General features: G+C 42.8%; 1 protein-coding gene across 1 annotated transcript; it reads left to right on the forward strand.

Annotated features, from left to right (window-relative positions):
• The first annotated feature begins 333 nt into the window (after positions 1–333).
• Positions 334–17,713, forward strand: LOC139474864 (succinate dehydrogenase [ubiquinone] flavoprotein subunit, mitochondrial-like). Its single transcript, XM_071258051.1, has 15 exons — positions 334–409; positions 2,108–2,206; positions 3,193–3,354; positions 3,738–3,881; positions 4,303–4,467; positions 4,705–4,853; positions 6,378–6,502; positions 7,615–7,783; positions 8,379–8,574; positions 9,706–9,999; positions 10,808–10,906; positions 11,780–11,923; positions 12,291–12,404; positions 16,144–16,254; positions 17,367–17,713. The coding sequence occupies exons 1-14, from the start codon at positions 350–352 to the stop codon at positions 16,228–16,230; spliced, it is 2,007 nt and encodes a 668-aa protein (XP_071114152.1). The 5' UTR covers positions 334–349; the 3' UTR covers positions 16,231–16,254; positions 17,367–17,713.
• The last annotated feature ends 2,876 nt before the right edge of the window (positions 17,714–20,589 follow it).

A 20,589-nucleotide genomic window follows, 5' to 3' on the forward strand; every position in this document is an offset into this window, starting at 1 on the left:
CATGTGAATGTTGTCATGCGAGGTCAAGGTCATTTCCTGCTCGCGTCAAAGGTGCGCTTGGCACCCGTCTATAGAGCCGATGAGCATAATTCTTTCAATCAATTTTCTTGTTAAAGTGCGCCGTCGCCATGGTGAAAATTTGCTTTAAGAACTATGACCGTCCTCTTCTTTTTAAAGACATTCTAAACCCACAGATCATTAAATCTAAGCGTAACAAAAAGACGGCATTACTGACGTCATGCAAATTTTACGTAACGTGATTATCTAAACTCATTTCATAATTTCCATTCGCACCACAAGTACGCATGTGCGAATCTGTGACCTTCCCCTTACACAGTGTATTTGCAAAATGGCCTCTCTGCTGAACGTACCTGCGAAGTTGGCCCAAACACTGGGCTCAAAGTCTTTGGTATGTGATCCAAGGCATAATTTCGTTTGCGAGAATTTATCGCATATTATGCTAATAATGCTGTCACTTATACATTGTCTGTTAGAAACTGAAGCATGACAAATGAACAAACTGCATAAGAATTTTCGAGCTGTTATACAACGTCCGAAAGTGAAACTGATGAAATGTATTCTGTTAACTTGCCATCATGTGTTGTAGCTTGCAATGTCGATGTGTTTCAATACACTTCATTCACGAACAGTTTGCACTGTTGTATGTAGAATTGTGTTTGAAATCCATGTCTTAAACCTGAACATATTTACCCTGACCTGACCTTGATAGTAAACAAAAGGTCATTTTTAAGATTTTGCTTTATGGTTCATGGCCATATCAAAGTTTTGGTGATTAATAATAATGTATCCACTTGATGAACAGCCACTTGCCAGGACAGACTTGATGAAATGTTATGCACAGTGAATTGATGGACTTGATCAGTTGATGTTTTTGAGTTTGTCATAATTGTTAATCATTGTTAATATGGTTCATTACTGGATATTTAAAAAAGGGGTTACAGTAACACCTAGTCACATTTCTACATAAGATGTGGACCCTCTATCGATCTTGGTTTTATCTTGTATGTTGACCCATAACTTGGCTTAAGTCCTGGTTAGTTGGTCTTCAGCAACACATGCTTGTCGTAAGAGCGACTAACAAGATTGAGTGGTAAGCATAGTCTTTTACAGCAAGTCTGGGTTGCTGAAGACTGATTCTACCCCGGACATTCATGGGTCTATTAACAGAAGCAGACAGATGATGTCTATCAAAGTTATTCAAAAACTATTCTATTATCAAAGAAAGAAGTGATTTTCTTAGGTCAGTGATTTAACAAAATGAATGTGATAAAAAGAAGAAGAGTACTTTGTCCTTTTTCTGTTCCACAATACAAATATGAAAGCAAATTAATAGAGTTTCTTATTGTATACATGTTTTGGAAAATGTAAGTTCTGTTTCATGATTAAGTAAGTTTGTACTCACTTGTACATGTTGTAAACAATTAAGGATGCCTTTAAAATGGAGTTTATCAAGCAATCCTTCTAATGGTCATTGTCACTGTATTTGAGTTTACACATGACATGATTTTATAGCAATAAGTATTTGATTAATTACCTTACCAGGTTTACCCAGTGAAATCTTGTATATCCTTTGACCAGTCTCAGCTTATAATACATTCTCTGTTTTCATGACCGCCTCCGTGGTCTAGTGGTGGAGTGTCCCCCCGGAGAGTGGAAGGTCCAGGGTTTGATCCCCGTCCATGTCATACCAAAAGACGGTATTAAAAGATGGTACTTGTTGTTACCCTGTCTGGCGCTCAGCTTAAAGGGGCTAAAACAAGGACTGGTTGGCTCGGAGTTAGTATACTGTGTCTGAGTGGGGTATTCATGTGGCATGGTATCTCAGTGGGCTAGCACTATAAATCGGCATCAGTCTGGACTGGTACAAGCACACACACGTGCATGCACGTCGCTATAAAAGTGCAAAAATCTTGGACGCAACATTTAACCCAATTTCACCTCACCTCACCTCTCTGTTTTCATCCTGTCCATATCATCATGATCATTATCAGTTTTGATCTCTTGTGAATTTCAATTTTCTTAGACATGTTTAAATGCGGTTGGTGGAGGTCTACAAATGATATTTTGTGTTTTGATGTATTTTCAGCTAGGCCACCTATCCAAACCCCTTGCAGCCTCCTCCAGGGACTTCCACTTCAAGATCCATGGCCGGAACACAGATGCCAAAGTCTCCAACTCTTCACAGGTATTACTCTCATCATTCTAATAGTCCATGGGACCGCCTCCGTGGTCTAGTGGTAGAGCATCCACCCGGAGAGCGGAAGATCCGGGGTTCGATCCCAGGCCACATCATACCAAAAGACGTTAAAAGATGGTACTTGTTGTTACCTTGTCTGGCCCTCGGCATTAAGGGGCTAAAACAAGGACTGTTCAGCTCTGAGTATACTGTGTTAAACTGCAGCATGGTATCTCAGTGAGCTAGCACTATAAATCACCATCAGTCCACAGTAGTACAAGCAGCCACACATGTGCATGCACATCGCTATATAAGTGCAATAATCTTGGTTGCTACGTTAAACTCAATTTCACTTCACCTCACCTAATAGTCCATGGGACATGGGTGGCCCAATCATGTAAAGCACTGCAATTCATTTTGCAGAGTTGCATCCCTTATGCATGCCATAAACCTATGATCGTGGGTCAGAATCCCAGTTATATTTCTAGCTCTGTCAGCCCCATACCCCTGCTTCTGTTCATTATATTGGCCTAACCTGTAGACCTATTAACTAATTTCACTACATGCATAAATGGAAATTGTACTTTTGTACACTTGAAATAGAATCACGCAATACTGTGGCTAATAGTTAACTAGGATAGCTGTATGTCTAAAACTTATAAATGAAACCAAGCCATTCCTGTGATAAGGAATATATCTCACTGGAAGGACAAAATTTGCAAAATGCATATTTCAAGAAATATCCATTTTGCTTGCAGTAAACATCATCATTGAGTTTTGATCACATGGTTAAGGATCAGCACTCATGTGACTGTGAGCAGTTATGTTTAGCAATGTATGCAGAACTAGGTTGTCTCCTGACATGTTATGGTGAGGATTTTGCTGACTTCGGCTGTAAAACAACATTCACCTCTTAGTTTTTTAGTTTGTCTGAATAATTCTGAGAACAGTTTCAGACTGTGTCAGTTAGTTGAGATGTTTGCTGCTCTGTCCAGATATCCCGTGACTACCCCGTGATTGACCACCAGTACGATGCCGTGGTGGTGGGAGCTGGTGGGGCGGGACTGCGGGCTGCTTTCGGCCTGGCCAACGAAGGGTTCAAGACAGCTTGCATCACCAAGTTGTTCCCCACCAGATCACATACAGTTGCAGCCCAGGTTTGTCTTACTGTGTAGCCATTTTGATTTTCATTAGTTGGTTTATGAATCAACTGATATAAAGAAAACCTTATTTGAGAAGAATAAAAGATGTTTGACAAAATAGTTAGCCCTACTCAGTTTCATAATTATGTGGTGTCCCAAGAACATGTTAATATTGAAATATATAACTGTTTTGAGAACAAAATCACTGTTTACAAACTAGATTTGAGTGGTTTTGTTTGTTCTCTTAAAAATGTAGAACTAGTCTGTTAGGTAAAGTGAACAAAAACTTATAAAACATTTTGAAGAAATTGGCTGGTATAGCATATTTCATTGGAGTGAAAGATTCATCGTGTTGGTTGACCTTGGACATACCTGAATTTGTGTGTGTATTGTTCTAGGGTGGTATCAATGCTGCCCTCGGACATATGGAGGAGGACAACTGGCGCTGGCACTTCTATGACACTGTGAAGGGATCTGATTGGCTGGGAGACCAGGACGCCATACACTACATGTGTGAGGAGGCACCAAAAGCTGTCATCGAGGTAACTACTGTACTGTTGTCCATTAAGTTGTTAGATGAAGTCAAACCATGTTTCATCTTATTTTGTTTCATCAGTAACTGCCAGAGACGAGGCATTTGCAGTGTTCAATATCATGAGGTGTTCTGGTCTCTGTGGTTGCCTTTATAGTATTTAGAAACTAAGGACCTAAATTTTTAAAGTTTTTATTTAGAGGTATGACAAGGATCCTATTACTTTTGGCTTAATTTTGAACACTGCATTAGTGTATACTATCTCTACTGGTTTGTTTTAACCTTGTGTGATGTTTATGCTACAAGGTAAAGGCACACAGTGTCTGGAGTTGTCTCCACTTGGTACCTACCACCATGAGGCTATCTTGACCTCATTCTTCTGTTGTTGAAATATTGCAGGGATTAATGTTTTTTTCTGTATTTTTGCATAGTTGGAGAACTATGGTATGCCCTTCAGTCGATTAGAGAATGGCAAGATCTATCAGCGGGCGTTTGGAGGTCAGAGTCTCAAGTTTGGCAAGGGTGGTCAGGCTCACCGCTGCTGCTGTGTTGCGGACCGTACCGGCCACTCTCTCCTCCACACACTTTACGGCAGGGTGAGTGTCTTGTAGGGAGCCGTCCTAGCTGAGCCTTGGAAGTCATGAAATGTGTACTTTGTGTACTTTGTGTACTTTGTGTACTGACTCCAAGTTTATGATGTGTATAGTTTGATCAAATGGTTAAATATTACCCTAAATACTGCATTTCTCAGTTTCACACCTGATGTTCATCACTTTGTTTATATCTATACTGGACACATCTTTTACATTACATGTATTTTGAATTGGTTTCAGTCTTTGAAGTATGATACCAACTACTTCATTGAGTATTTCGCTCTGGATCTTATCATGGAGGGAGGAGAGTGTCGTGGAGTTACTGCCCTTTGTTTGGAAGATGGAACAATCCATAGATTCCATTCCAAGAATACTATCATAGCTACTGGGTGAGTTTACTATTCATTGCTACTGGGTGAGTTTACTATCATAGCTACTGGGTGAGTTTACTATCATTGCTACTGGGTGAGTTGACTGTCATTGCTACTGGGTGAGTTTACTATCATTGCTACTGGGTGAGTTGACTGTCATTGCTACTGGGTGAGTTGACTGTCATTGCTACTGGGTGAGTTGACTACCATTGCTACTGGGTGAGTTGACTATCATTGCTACTGGGTGAGTTGACTGTCATTGCTACTGGGTGAGTTGACTGTCATTGCTACTGAGTGAGTTGACTGTCATTGCTACTGGGTGAGTTGACTGTCATTGCTACTGGGTGAGTTTACTATCATTGCTACTGGGTGAGTTGACTATCATTGCTACTGGGTGAGTTGACTATCATTGCTACTGGGTGAGTTGACTTATCATTGCTACTGGGTGAGTTGACTATCATTGCTACTGGGTGAGTTGACTATCATTGCTACTGGGTGAGTTGACTGTCATTGCTACTGGGTGAGTTGACTGTCATTGCTACTGGGTGAGTTTACTATCATTGCTACTGGGTGAGTTTACTATCATAGCTACTGGGTGAGTTGACTATCATTGCTACTGGGTGAGTTTACTGTCATTGCTACTGGGTGAGTTGACTATTATTGCTACTGGGTGAGTTGACTTATCATTGCTACTGGGTGAGTTGACTGTCATTGCCACTGGGTGAGTTGACTGTCATTGCCACTGGGTGAGTTTACTATCATTGCTACTGGATGAGTTGACTATCATTGCTACTGGGTGAGTTGACTGTCATTGCTACTTGGTGAGTTGACTGTTATTGCTACTGGGTGAGTTGACTATCATAGCTACTGGGTGAGTTGACTGTCATTGCTACTGGGTGAGTTGACTATCATAGCTACTGGGTGAGTTGACTGTCATTGCTACTGGGTGAGTTGACTGTCATTGCTACTGGGTGAGTTTACTATCATAGCTTCTGGGTGAGTTTACTATCATTGCTACTGGGTGAGTTTACTATCATAGCTACTGGGTGAGTTGACTGTCATTGCTGCTGTGTGAGTTGACTGTCATTGCTACTGGGTGAGTTTACTATCATAGCTACTGGGTGAGTTGACTGTCATTGCTGCTGGGTGTGGTTACTGTCATTGCAACTGGGTGAGTTTACTATCATTGCTACTGGGTGAGGGTACTGTCATTGCTGCTGGGTGCGGTTACTGTCATTGCTACTGGGTGAGGGTACTGTCATTGCTGCTGGGTGCGGTTACTGTCAATGCTGCTGGGTGCGGTTACTGTCATTGCTACTGGGTGAGTTGACTGTCATAACAATCATCCCGAGATGAGAATGCATGTCATCGATCCCAATTGCGTGGATCGATGCTCATGATATTAATCACTGGATTGTCTGGTCCAGACTTGATTATATACAGACCGCCGTCATATAGCTGTAATATTGCTGAGTGCAGCTTTAAACAACAAACCAACCAACCAACATTATTTACCCGTATTACTACATCAACATGTTTCAGGGGATATGGGCGTGCCTACTTCTCGTGCACATCTGCTCACACCTGTACTGGGGACGGCACAGCTATGGTGAATCGGGCAGGACTGGCTAATGAGGACATGGAGTTTGTGCAGTTCCACCCCACAGGTCAGTTCAACACTAGACATCACTGCCACCTAACATGATGTGGCACATGAATTTGTAAACGACCCTTTCATTACCCTGTGGTGGTCAGTCTCTTTCAGATGTGGTTGGTAGGATGAAATAGGAAAACATTGCTGATAGGATGAATAAAAAAAAAATTGTATTAGCATTTACGTTTGGGGTGAACCATGTGCTAAATGTAATGAAATCAAAGCGGTACTTCCCTTCCTATGACCATCTACAGCATGGAAAGTTCAATGTTGTGTTGGTGGGTATGGGTTGCGTATTGTGTCACCACTGGCTGTTCAAACACTTGGTTGTCAGCTTCGTGTCCCTGCTTGAAGGTTTTCCACATTGATAAACATTATTCATATTGGCCTCACCTGCTGCATTGGGCTGACACAGCTGATCGTAAGAGGTGACTAACGGGACTGGGTGGTCAGGCTCGCTGACTTGGTTCATCCCAATTGCGATGTTCATGATGTCAATCACTAGATTCTCTGGTCCAAACTCGATTCTTTACAGACCGCTGTCATATAGCTGGAAAATTGCTGAGTGCGGCATTAAACAACAAAAAAACAAACATCTGATGTAGCTGGGGGCGGTCGGGTAGCCTAGTGGTTAAAGCGTTGGCTCGTCACGCCGAAGGCCCATTTCTGGTGTCCCCCGCCGTGATATTGCTGGAATATTGCTAAAAGCGGCGTAAAACCATACTCACTCACTCACTCTCTCTGATTTAGCTGAAATACTGTTGACAGCAATGTTAAACACATCTTACTCACTCCACATGCTCAAGCTGATGTAGCAACGTGATGTTACAATTCCAGGCTGATTGCCCTGTGTTTGCCGCACGTACAGGAATGGGAGGCGTAGAATAAGTCCCCAGCAACCAGTGCTTCATTAGAGGCAGTCAGTGACTCTTCTGATTGAGTGACATTGTACACAGGCATAGGGCTTTGCACATAATTTCAACCACTGGTTTGTGTGGCCATACCTGATTATTTACAGGGCACTTTGTTATAGCTGAAATATTGCTGAAAAAGTTAAACAACAAACCGACTTGTTAGTCTGAGATGGTGATCCTCCTGTGTGTACAAGTGCTTGTGTACCCACAGGTATCTACGGCGCTGGTTGTCTGATCACAGAAGGATCTCGGGGGGAGGGGGGATACCTTGTCAACTCGGAGGGAGAGCGCTTCATGGAGAGATATGCTCCCACAGCCAAAGATCTGGCCTCTCGCGATGTTGTGTCCAGGTCTATTACCCTTGAAATCCGAGAGGGAAGGTAAGAAAACAACTAAGTGCATTTTCACTGTGCTGCATTATTTTGACAATTTAATCATCATTGGTGCAAGTAGTTTATACTTTTATGATTCAGTCACAACTTGTGCAATTGAGGATATTTTGAAGATTGGGTGAAGTAAATAATATTTAAAAATTCAGTCACCATTGGTGCAAGTAGATGTTCCTGCTGTCCTGAAGGACACCATTAACATATGGCAGATTGCCTTGGTGTATAGGCGAAACCCAGTCAGGGGGTAGGCTTCTATTGTTACCATGGTGATATGGGTGTAGGCCCAGGGAGCTCCATGTGTCACTGATGGTTGTTGTTTTGGTTCCCATGGTAACAGGGATGTAGTCCCTGAGAATGACCATGCGTCACTGATTGCTATTATGGTGGCTGCCATGGTTACATCGACATAGGCCGAGGGAAGCTCAATGTATCACTGATGACTGTTGTGTTGGTTACCATGGTTGCAGGGGTGTAGGCCCAGAGAAGCTCCATGTATCACCGATGACTGTTGTTGGTTACCATAGTTACAGGTGTAGGCCCAGCTCCATGTATCACTGATTACTGTTGTTGGTTACCATGGTTACAGGGGTGTAGGCCCAGAGAAGGACCACGTGTTCCTACAGCTCCACCATCTGCCACCAGATGTCCTCAAGGCTCGTCTCCCTGGCATCTCCGAGACTGCCATGATCTTTGCCGGAGTAGATGTGACGCGGGAACCTATCCCTGTCCTGCCTACCGTTCACTACAACATGGGAGGAGTCCCCACCAACTACAAGGGACAGGTAGGTGTAGTACAGGGAGGCTTCAGTCCCAGCTATCAGACGGACATGTAGAGGGACACCTACCAGTGTAGTTCGTGATAGGAATACCTACAAATGTTGTAAAATGTTTGATGTCACATATTCTCCATACAGATTCATTCTTCTATTTTTTAACTTATCTCTCCACAACAGTATGCAATATTCCTTCTTGCTTCGATAATGTAACAGTGTAGAACAATGTAAAAGAGTCACCGGAACACAACCTCCGACCACCTTCTTCCCAGCATACTCCTGTACTACTCATCACTTTTTCCTTCATCGCCCGTGGTGAACAGATGTATTTTACTTCAGCTCCACATTACCATTGGATCGGTTTCGTCATTTTGGTTTGACTTTGATTTATCATCCTTAGTGAATCGTTATTTTGGGTCCTTGGTTGTTATTTATCAATAAATATAGTTAAATGGCTACTTATCTTCCTTACACATGTTCTTTTCCTGACATTGCTCTGAAATCAGCCCAGGACTCCCATCAGTCTGTGCCCCAAGTGCGGGGTCACTTTTGAGCAACATTGGGATTAAGATGCTCTCAAGTGGAATGGCCAAGCGTATGTGTTTACACCTCCAGCGCTCCTTCCCGAGTTCTACAGAAACTGGCATCCACAGTGAACATCCAGATTCTTTTGGTAGTGCCTTATTGGTCCAGTCGGACATGGTTCCTCCATCTCCCAGGAGAGCCAGACTAAAACTCCCCTTTCCTGGTCTGCTCAGGAATCCACACACTCGTCAACCACATCCATGCCCAGAGTCTTGCCATCTACGTTGTTCTACACTTTTATATGATTGAAGCTTGAAGGAATATTGCATACTGTTGTGTCAGGAAAAATATAAACATAAGGTGAATACTCTGATTTCTTATTTTGGTTGTACCCAACTGCTTTGAAGCTTTCTCTATTCTATATTTGTATTACAGAGTGTTTTCAAAGTGCAGGCACCTCATTTGATGCTTTCATTAATCATTTATAAATGTTAAACTTCATCATGTGTTTATGTTTGAATTTTCCCAAATGATACATTCTTCTTTTGAATCTGCCTGCATGTTAAATCTGAAATGACCACACTGCATCACTGATCTCTGAACACCATGACACAGGTGGTGCAGTACACAAGGGAGTCTGGTGACCGTGTGGTACCGGGCCTATATGCCTGTGGGGAAGCGGCATGTGCGTCGGTTCACGGAGCTAACCGTCTTGGCGCCAACTCCCTCCTCGATCTGGTCGTATTTGGCCGAGCCTGTGCCAACACTATCATTGAAGAGAACAGACCAGGGGAGCCTATTGGTCCCATCAGTCAGAATGCTGGTGAAGCCTCCGTAGCTAATGTGGACAAAGTCAGATACTCCGATGGAAGCATCCCCACAGCGGACCTTCGACTCAAGATGCAGAAGGTTTGTGTTTATGGCAGCATTGCACAGGAACTCTTAGACATATTGAATCAAGCATATGACATGTTTCTATATGATCCGTTGATCAGTTATTGTTTCAAATAATTAGGATTTTTTTAATATCAGTTTGTTTGTTTTTTTCCTCACTTTAACTAAGTCAGTGTGAACTTATGTCATGGGTCTCAGTCTATTGTCATCCATCCTTTAGCAATGAACTAAAAACTTTTCTCTCCTCCACAATATATTGAAAATATCAACATCATATTCACACGTGTTCTACATTCAATTGGCTACAGCCATGTCAAAGTTCAGAATGACCGCTGCAGCAGCTCAGTTTAATTTAAAAAATATTATAGCCTTTTTTTTCATAATTCTTTCTGATTGTAGCATATTGTACCCAACATTTTTTAATCTCTATTTGTACAACATTTTGTTGTTTTTGGTCTATGAAAGTTCTATGCCGTAATTTTGGTAACAAAATCAGCACTTTCAGCACATCTTCACTCAACATGTTGAAGTGTTAATTGATCCAATAATAGTGATCTTCTTTACCTCTGGTAAAATATATTGCATATTGGTGAAAAAGATTTTTTAAAATTCATTTCTATTTTATTTTCTGTTGATTGCATTTAGTTCCATTTATTTCATTAATTAATCCAATATGTATTCAAATGTTTATTTGCACATCATATAAGGGAATATAAAAACACATTAAAACTTTGCATAACGACAATTTTGGTACATAGTTTTCCTTGAGACAAATGGATAATGGCACAGACGATGTATTGTATGAGGTACATATTTTCCACAGAACATGCAGTTGTATGCCAGTGTGTTCCGTGATGGCAGCTCATTGGAGGAAGGCTGCAGGAAGATGGAAGGGGTCTACAAGGATATGGAGGACTTGAAGGTGAGTAGTGGGCTGAACACTCTGGCATTTACTCTGGGTGGGTCACATATAGGGAAATAACTATGTATTGATGCACTGGTTAATTATAATAGATCTTGACGAATACGACACATGTAAAGCTTAAACGAGAACCTGTACCCCTCCTGCAATAGTACATATGACGTACCGCCAGTCAGATCAACGACTGGGCTCTGTCCAATATGCTGGGGACACCTTGCTGTGCTTTTGGTATAGAAGGGAGTGCTCGGAGGAGGAGCAATAACGTAAAGCTGTTCCTGTATAAAAAGTACCAAAAGAAAATGTTATGGTGTGACAAATAAACTAGAGACTATATGTCCTTGTAAAATGTGTAAAAAACTCAGGACCTTCTTATGTTGTGTTTACGTCACAGAAGACCCGTGAAGATCCGGGGCAGAATAGGTCTTCAGCAACCAATGCTTGCTGTAAAATGTTAGTCGTAAGAGGCGACTAACGGGATCGGGTGGTCAGGCTTGCTGACATGGTTGATGCATGTCATCGTATCCCAATTGTGTGGATCGATGCTCATGATGTCAATCACTGGATTGTCTGGTCCAGACTTGATTATTTACAGACTGCCATCATATAGCTGGAATATTGCTGAGTGCGGCATTAAACAACAAACAAACAAACGAAACATTACCTAATGACCATACTCTCGGACAATGCAGAATTACGGTTACGTCCCTTTCATGGTTCCGTTGTCATGACAACTCAGTTGAATGCAACCCCTGCCAACATCAGTTTGGTTTTGAATAAGAGCACCCAAAGTGAAGTGTGGAATCTGGTTTTGCGACATCCCTGAAACAATGCATTTCAATACCTGCTGTTGTTCAACCATTTGTCTGCCTCCAGGTGTCTGACCGAGGTCTTATCTGGAACACAGACTTGGTGGAGACGCTGGAACTCCAGAACTTGATGCTTAATGCTGTCCAGACAATCGTGTCTGCTGAGCGAAGGAAGGAGAGCCGGGGAGCCCATGCCAGGGAAGACTTCCAGGTGAGCTATAGTGTTGGACACATGTTGCTTGGTAAACTTCCAGAGGAGTGTAACTGTCCGACACATGTTGTTTGATAAGCTACCAGGTGAGCTATAGTGTCGGACACATGTTGCTTGGTAAACTTCCAGAGGAGCGTAACTGTCCGACACATGTTGCTTGATAAGCTTCCGGGTGAGCTATAGTGTCGGACTCATGTATTTCTTTAGTTATAGGGATTCAATTCATAAATTCTGGTGTTTTTATAAATATGTTACATGTTGACCATGCTTTTGTATTTCTCTCAAAAGTTGTATTTTTGAATATATATGCGTTGAGGTTGCATTACACTGACTACTCAAATAATAAGAACTCCGACTTCTCCTCCAGGTCCGACTTGATGAATACGACTACAGTAAGCCAATTGAGGGTCAGAAGATGAAGGCCTTTGATGACCACTGGAGGAAACACACTCTCTCATATGTTGATGCTGATACTGGGAAAGTAGGTATCAGCCCCATGGTGACCTGGATTAAATATGTCCTCCAGACATATATTACTTGTCTCTTCTTGGAGTCCTGGGTTAGAATATGTCCCAGCTGTCTATTACTTGTCTCTACTTGTAGTCCTGGGTTAGAATATGTCCCAGCTGTCTATTGCTTGTCTCTACTTGTAGTCCTGGGTTAGAATATGTCCCAGCTGTCTATTGCTTGTCTCTGTGTGGTGACTGGGTTGGAATAGGTCCCAGCTGTCTATTGCTTGTCTCTATGTGGTGACCTGGGTTGGAATAGGTCCCAGCTGTCTATTGCTTGTCTCTACTTGTAGTCCTGGGTTAGAATATGTCCCAGCTGTCTATTACTTGTCTCTACTTGTAGTCCTGGGTTAGAATATGTCCCAGCTGTCTATTGCTTGTCTCTACTTGTAGTCCTGGGTTAGAATATGTCCCAGCTGTCTATTGCTTGTCTCTATGTGGTGACTGGGTTGGAATAGGTCCCAGCTGTCTATTGCTTGTCTCTATGTGGTGACCTGGGTTGGAATAGGTCCCAGCTGTCTATTGCTTGTCTCTACTTGTAGTCCTGGGTTAGAATGTGTCCCAGCTGTCTATTGCTTGTCTCTACTTGTAGTCCTGGGTTAGAATATGTCCCAGCTGTCTATTGCTTGTCTCTATGTGGTGACAGGGTTGGAATAGGTCCCAGCTGCCTGTTGCTTGTCTCTATGTGGTGACTAGGTTGGAATAGGTCCCAGCTGTCTATTGCTTGTCTCTATGTGGTGACTAGGTTGGAATAGGTCCCAGTTGTCTATTGTGTGTCTCTATGTGGTGACTGGGTTGGAATAGGTCCCAGCTGTCTATTGCTTGTCTCTATGTGGTGACTGGGTTGGAATAGGTCCCAGCTGCCTGTTGCTTGTCTCTATGTGGTGACTGGGTTGGAATAGATCCCAGCTGCCTGTTGCTTGTCTCTATGTGGTGACTGGGTTGGAATAGGTCCCAGCTGTCTATTGCTTGTCTCTATGTGGTGACAGGGTTGGAATAGGTCCCAGCTGTCTATTGCTTGTCTCTATGTGGTGACTGGGTTGGAATAGGTCCCAGCTGTCTATTGCTTGTCTCTATGTGGTGACTGGGTTGGAATAGGTCCCAGCTGTCTATTGCTTGTCTCTATGTGGTGACAGGGTTGGAATAGGTCCCAGCTGTCTATTGCTTGTCTCTATGTAGTGACAGGGTTGGAATAGGTCCCAGCTGTCTATTGCTTGTCTCTATGTAGTGACAGGGTTGGAATAGGTCCCAGCTGTCTATTGCTTGTCTCTATATAGTGACAGGGTTGGAATAGGTCCCAGCTGTCTATTGCTTGTCTCTATGTGGTGACTGGGTTGGAATAGGTCCCAGCTGTCTATTGCTTGTCTCTATGTGGTGACTGGGTTGGAATAGGTCCCAGCTGTCTGTTCTTGTCTCTATGTGGTGACAGGGTTGGAATAGGTCCCAGCTGTCTATTGCTTGTCTCTATGTGATGACTGGGTTGGTATAGGTCCCAGTTGTCTATTGTGTGTCTCTATGTGGTGACTGGGTTGGAATAGGTCCCAGCTGTCTATTGCTTGTCTCTATGTGGTGACTGGGTTGGAATAAGTCCCAGCTGCCTGTTGCTTGTCTCTATGTGGTGACTGGGTTGGAATAGATCCCAGCTGCCTGTTGCTTGTCTCTATGTGGTGACTGGGTTGGAATAGGTCCCAGCTGTCTATTGCTTGTCTCTATGTGGTGACAGGGTTGGAATAGGTCCCAGCTGTCTATTGCTTGTCTCTATGTGGTGACTGGGTTGGAATAGGTCCCAGCTGTCTATTGCTTGTCTCTATGTGGTGACTGGGTTGGAATAGGTCCCAGCTGTCTATTGCTTGTCTCTATGTGGTGACAGGGTTGGAATAGGTCCCAGCTGTCTATTGCTTGTCTCTATGTAGTGACAGGGTTGGAATAGGTCCCAGCTGTCTATTGCTTGTCTCTATGTAGTGACAGGGTTGGAATAGGTCCCAGCTGTCTATTGCTTGTCTCTATATAGTGACAGGGTTGGAATAGGTCCCAGCTGTCTATTGCTTGTCTCTATGTGGTGACTGGGTTGGAATAGGTCCCAGCTGTCTATTGCTTGTCTCTATGTGGTGACTGGGTTGGAATAGGTCCCAGCTGTCTGTTCTTGTCTCTATGTGGTGACAGGGTTGGAATAGGTCCCAGCTGTCTATTGCTTGTCTCTATGTGATGACTGGGTTGGTATAGGTCCCAGCTGTCTATTGCTTGTCTCTATGTGGTGACTGGGTTGGAATAGGTCCCAGCTGTCTATTGCTTGTCTCTATGTGGTGACTGGGTTGGAATAGGTCCCAGCTGTCTATTGCTTGTCTCTATGTAGTGACAGGGTTGGAATAGGTCCCAGCTGTCTATTGCTTGTCTCTATGTAGTGACAGGGTTGGAATAGGTCCCAGCTGCCTGTTGCTTGTCTCTATGTGGTGACTGGGTTGGAATAGATCCCAGCTGCCTGTTGCTTGTCTCTATGTGGTGACTGGGTTGGAATAGGTCCCAGCTGTCTATTGCTTGTCTCTATGTGGTGACAGGGTTGGAATAGGTCCCAGCTGTCTATTGCTTGTCTCTATGTGGTGACTGGGTTGGAATAGGTCCCAGCTGTCTATTGCTTGTCTCTATGTGGTGACTGGGTTGGAATAGGTCCCAGCTGTCTATTGCTTGTCTCTATGTGGTGACAGGGTTGGAATAGGTCCCAGCTGTCTATTGCTTGTCTCTATGTGGTGACTGGGTTGGAATAGGTCCCAGCTGTCTATTGCTTGTCTCTATGTGGTGACTGGGTTGGAATAGGTCCCAGCTGTCTATTGCTTGTCTCTATGTGGTGACAGGGTTGGAATAGGTCCCAGCTGTCTATTGCTTGTCTCTATGTGGTGACTGGGTTGGAATAGGTCCCAGCTGTCTATTGCTTGTCTCTATGTGGTGACAGGGTTGGAATAGGTCCCAGCTGTCTATTGCTTGTCTCTATGTGGTGACTGGGTTGGAATAGGTCCCAGCTGTCTATTGCTTGTCTCTATGTGGTGACAAGGTTGGAATGGGTCCCAGCTACAAGTTGTAGTAGTATCACTCGGGGTTCATGTGGTTTGATGTGTCCTGTTTCCCTAACCAGGGATGCATATAACCACATGGACCCCGAGTTATCCTACCACAACTAATTTATCTAACTGACATGTTTTAATCTGCCATTGTAAGAAAATTAAAACAAATTCAAAATCGATAGAAAACAGCTGTTCGATGGATCTGAGGTTAACGTGTGCTGTCACATTACTTCCATTGACTCGAAGCAGGGTATAAGGGATTTAATCTCCCACTCAGAAATCCATGTGCAGCCTCTTTATTCGTGGCAGGGTATAAAGGATTTAATCTCCCACACAGAAATGTATTTCCCTCTCAGGTGGGATACAGAGCTTACAGAGGATACAGATCATGTGAACCTATCAGATCTCATCAGTATTTAACATGGAGGTGTCATAATATTACTTATCACTCTGTGAGGACCTAGGCTGGAATGCGTCCCCTGCTTTCATAGAATTTTTACTTGTCACACAATCGGGACATGGGTTAGAATAGGTCCCCAGCACTATTGTCACCCTTTGGACTTTGGTAAGATAGATCCCCAGCCCTGTGTTGGAATGTGTTGTAAGAGGCACCACACTGGATCAGGTGTTCAGACTGCTGTGTATGTATTTGCAGGTGACAATAGACTACAGGCCTGTGAAAGATGAAACGCTCAATGCTCAGGATTGTCCCATGGTAGAGCCAGCAGTCAGGTCATACTAGGAACAAACACAGTTTACAGTGATGGTAAGGAAATGGTTTGAGTGACAACACTAAGCATAACCGTCCAATCAAATTACACGATCTTGCTCACCTTCTTGTGTACAAAGGGGCGATGGGTTAGCCTAGTGGTTAAGGCGTTCGCTCGTCATGCTGAAGACCCAGGTTCGATTCCCCACATGGGCACAATGTGTGAAGCCCAATTCTGGTGTGTCCCTGGCCGTGATATTGCTGTAATATTGCTAAAAGCGGCGTAAAATCATACTCAATCACTCTTGTGTACAAACTCCAAGCAAAGACAGGTAACTCCTGACAGCATAAGGACGACCTTCCAAAATTTATTTATCAGGAGAACAAGTTAATGTTCTTTTATTGGTCATTTGATTCAAATATGTATATTGAGGCCCGCTCATTCAAGGCCACGATTTATGATGTAGCTCTTGTTTAGAAGAATTATCTTAATTATACCCCCGACCTTATAGGTCGGGTGTATATAGTTATACCAAGGTTCCGTCCGTCCGTCCGAAAACTTTGTCCTCGCAATTTCTCTTAAACTATTCAGTGGATTCATCTCAAACTTAGTACATATAATCTGTGTCATATGGAGGGGTGCAGTCAAAAGAAAAAATTGTTTTGATTAATTTTCCATTTTTTTATGAATTTTTCAAACCCTAACCCTATCCATTATTCAATTTGAAACTACTGACACACTTGGTGGGTTGGGGGTATTAGTGAGCCACGCTCACATTTGCCCTTGCTGGTTGTTGATTTCTCACCCATAACAAGAAAATCAGCCCTAAGTGATCTGTTAGTGACCTGTGAGATGGAGATCAGCTGTATAAACTAATATTTTTAGTCCCCTTGTCCTCATAATGATAACAAATAGCATAATCTTTAAAAAGGGCACATTTCTACAAGTCCTTATGATACCTTAACTGTTCAGCAGTTTGATGGACTACAGGACCAATTTCTAATGCTGGAGATGGTGGCATCACGTGCAAGCAAAGCTATGGTGGTGAATAGGTCAAGGCTAGTTATCGTTATAGAATACAGTTATCATACACTGGATAATGAGGGATGGCCCTTGGATTTCTAGAAAGTAGACTGTATACTGCATAAAGCATTCTCTTGTATTTCAGATCAGGTTGGTCGACAAGTGTCGACACATCCCATTGCCATTGAGAGCGTTCCTTAAAGGCAAAACAGCTGATTAGGTTTGAAACAGCTGACTTAATACTGATGCAACTGACTGGGATGTAGACACTGCCGCATGTTTAGCTCTTGTATACCCTATGTTGCCGTCATGCTTGCTGACGCTTTCATGTCAACCAACGCTGGAGAATAATTGTTATAATTACTTTTTGTGATGAAAGTCGGTTGATATGAAAGTCGGTTGATCTATGAAGATGTGAAAATGATAAAGGATTGATCATGTGATGCATGAAACTTGTTTGTACATATTTATTGTGGAATACATTCATTCATATGTAAATAAAGTGTCCGAGTTGTGTGTCATTCACTGAAAGACAGCAGCCTTGCAGGAGATTCTCTCACATGATCACAAACTTGTAGTGGAACTACTGTGACCCTTCTCTCTGTGTATACAGTTATCTGTGTTAGGAGTACCTGTCTTCATCGAGGCTAGGTAATTGTCTGATGTTAAGAAACTTTTCATTCAATATACAAATAAAAATAAAAATAAAAATAATAATAATAAAAATAATAATAGCGACAACAATAATAGTCATTTGTCACATGCTAACATCCGTCTACTCAGTAGTTGCTCATAGCGTTACATAGGGGTTGTGCAGTACACTTTACTGGAGAGATGGGCTTCCCAGTTTGATTTGAAAGAGACTTGGCGGGGAGAAGATAGCTTGCAGTAAAGTGTTCTATAACAGATTAGGAAAAGGATCAGGATCCAAAAGACTGTTAGGGCCTGTGAGTAGGTCTGAGACTTCAAACAGGTTAGTACTAACACCAAATACGAAGGTGCTGTTCCACAGTAGCAGCAATAGGTCACACACAAGATCTCAAAGTCCTTTCTAGCGTCAGCCGGGGGCCAGTGTAGGGACTTCAAAACAGGAGTAATATGAGATCTTTAACTACGTCCATCGATAATAAGATTTGCTGCAGCATTCTGGACATGTTAGAGTTTTCTGAGGAATCCTGCCCTGAAGTTAGCCAGGAGGCTATTCCCGTAGACTATTGTGGGGAGAAAAAACGAAAACCGATTCGCGACATGGGAACAATGTGTGAAGCCCATTTCTAGTGTCCTCCGCCGTGATATTGCTGGAATACTGCTAAAAGCAGCAGAAAAATACATACTCACTCACTCACTTGATGGGTAACCTCCCTTGTCAGCATGTGTCGGTGCTACTGTTGTTCCTGAGATGGTAATAGCAGGTCTTAAAATAGACTTGTTGTGGGACACTATGCATTAACATCCTTTGCTCTTGGATAATATCTATCATGAAGATAGGGCACAAAATATTTCAGGGCTTGACCAGCTTCGCCAAACTGAAGACTTGAGTAATGGCCTAAGGTGTCAAAAGCTGCAGTTAGCACAATCAGGCTGACTTCCCATATAATAATAATAATAATAGGCTATTTATATTGTGCATATTTCCACACCTTTCAGGGGCATGCTCAAAGCACAATTGTTACCCCTGTCACTGGATCAATGTGCTCTCAATCATTCTCAGCTCCCTGGGGAGTATACAACCCAAGCTGCCTGTTAGGTGCTAGAAGGTTAACAACCACATTGCCATCTCATCCAACCAGGTACCCCTTCGCTGCTGGTGAGCAGAGGCACATTTCGAACAAACTCACTTGCCCAAGGAGAGGCCACATGTGTTACATGTGCGCCAGTGTGGGTCAGGACCGAAGCCCTAGAAACTCATCCATCCAAAGACTCTTTGCAACCAGCGTTGCTGAACTTCTCCTGATTTGTGACCTGTGCACAGGACTATGTGCCACCACTGCACCTAGAGGATCACCAGTGACACAGAGGAGGCTTGCCTCTGTACTGTGAGCTGCCATGTAAAGTTGTTTTTCTTCTACTTAATTGCCTTTTCTAGAACTCTGGATGAAAAGAAAAGGTCGGAAATTGGACAATAATGTTTCATTTAATTGGGATCTAAACCATTCTATAACAGTTGTGTCACTCCGCTGGATGTGCAGATTCCAGACTAAGCTTAATAATCTTTGTAATCACTGGCAGGAGAATGTCCATATGGTCATGGACCATTTTTGTTGGAATAAGATTGAGGAAACAGTAAGTAGGTTTGATCTACTGGATTTCTGATTCAGACAAAGGCTGAAGGAACTCCATTTTCTCTAGGTCATGTTGGACCACAGCAGGAGTTAATGTCATCAGCATCATGATGTTCTGTGACCAGTGTGTTCTGATCTATGAAAAGTGGGGTGTTTTGGTAGCCTAGTGGTTTAAGCGTTAGCCCCGTCACAGTGTAGGGCCTGGGTTCTAGTCTAATGTCATGAAACTTCTAATTCAATGTACATATCCTACCAGGTAACAATGTTCTATGAGCAACATGTTCTGTGAAAAGTCCAATATCTGCTATTGTGTGACAAGGTCAGGTGAAACTCATCCATTCTTGTTCCAACTTGATGTCATTACTCCAGTGTGTATTGAAAAACGTGCATTGAGTGCATGCTTCACTGGTTGAAAATGGTTGTATGGGATTGTTTGTTGTTTGTTTCTTTTTTAACACCGCATTTAGCAATATTTCAGCTGTATGACAGCAGTCTGTAACTAATCGAGTCTGGACCAGACAATCCAGTGAATGACATCATGAGCATCAATCTATGCAATTGGGATACGATGACATGCATCAACCAAGTCTGCGAGCCAGACCACCTGATCCCGTAAGTTGCCTCTTACGACAAGCATAGTCGCCTTTTACGGCAAGCATAGTATGGGATTGGAAAACCAGAATCTTTTTCTCCATAATTATCTTTATATTCTCAATGCCCAATTTGAACATAACATTTGGCTTGGCAGGTGGCTACAGCATTCATTATGCACCTGGTCTAATTTTAGCTCTGTGGCCACTGCAAATTGTTTTCTGAACCACATGCCCATGACAGATGTTAGAGACTTCATACCTGATACTCCAATACTTTCCTATCACTTGTGATTGGCTCTCAAAAATTACCTCTATACCTGCCATATGTCATTGTTGTGTCAAATGGCAACGTCACTTTGAAGGTTATTCACACATGAAATAACTTTTAAATAGTTTCATTGAGGAAGTATTGTATGGTATTAATCCTTCATATTTTTAACACCACCTTAGTATTGTTCTCACATGTGATTGGATGTAATTGGAGGTCAAGGTC

The sequence above is a fragment of the Haliotis cracherodii genome, unplaced genomic scaffold (genome assembly GCF_022045235.1).
Source record: "Haliotis cracherodii isolate W230 unplaced genomic scaffold, xgHalCrac1.p SCAF_1, whole genome shotgun sequence".
NCBI lineage: Eukaryota > Metazoa > Mollusca > Gastropoda > Lepetellida > Haliotidae > Haliotis > Haliotis cracherodii.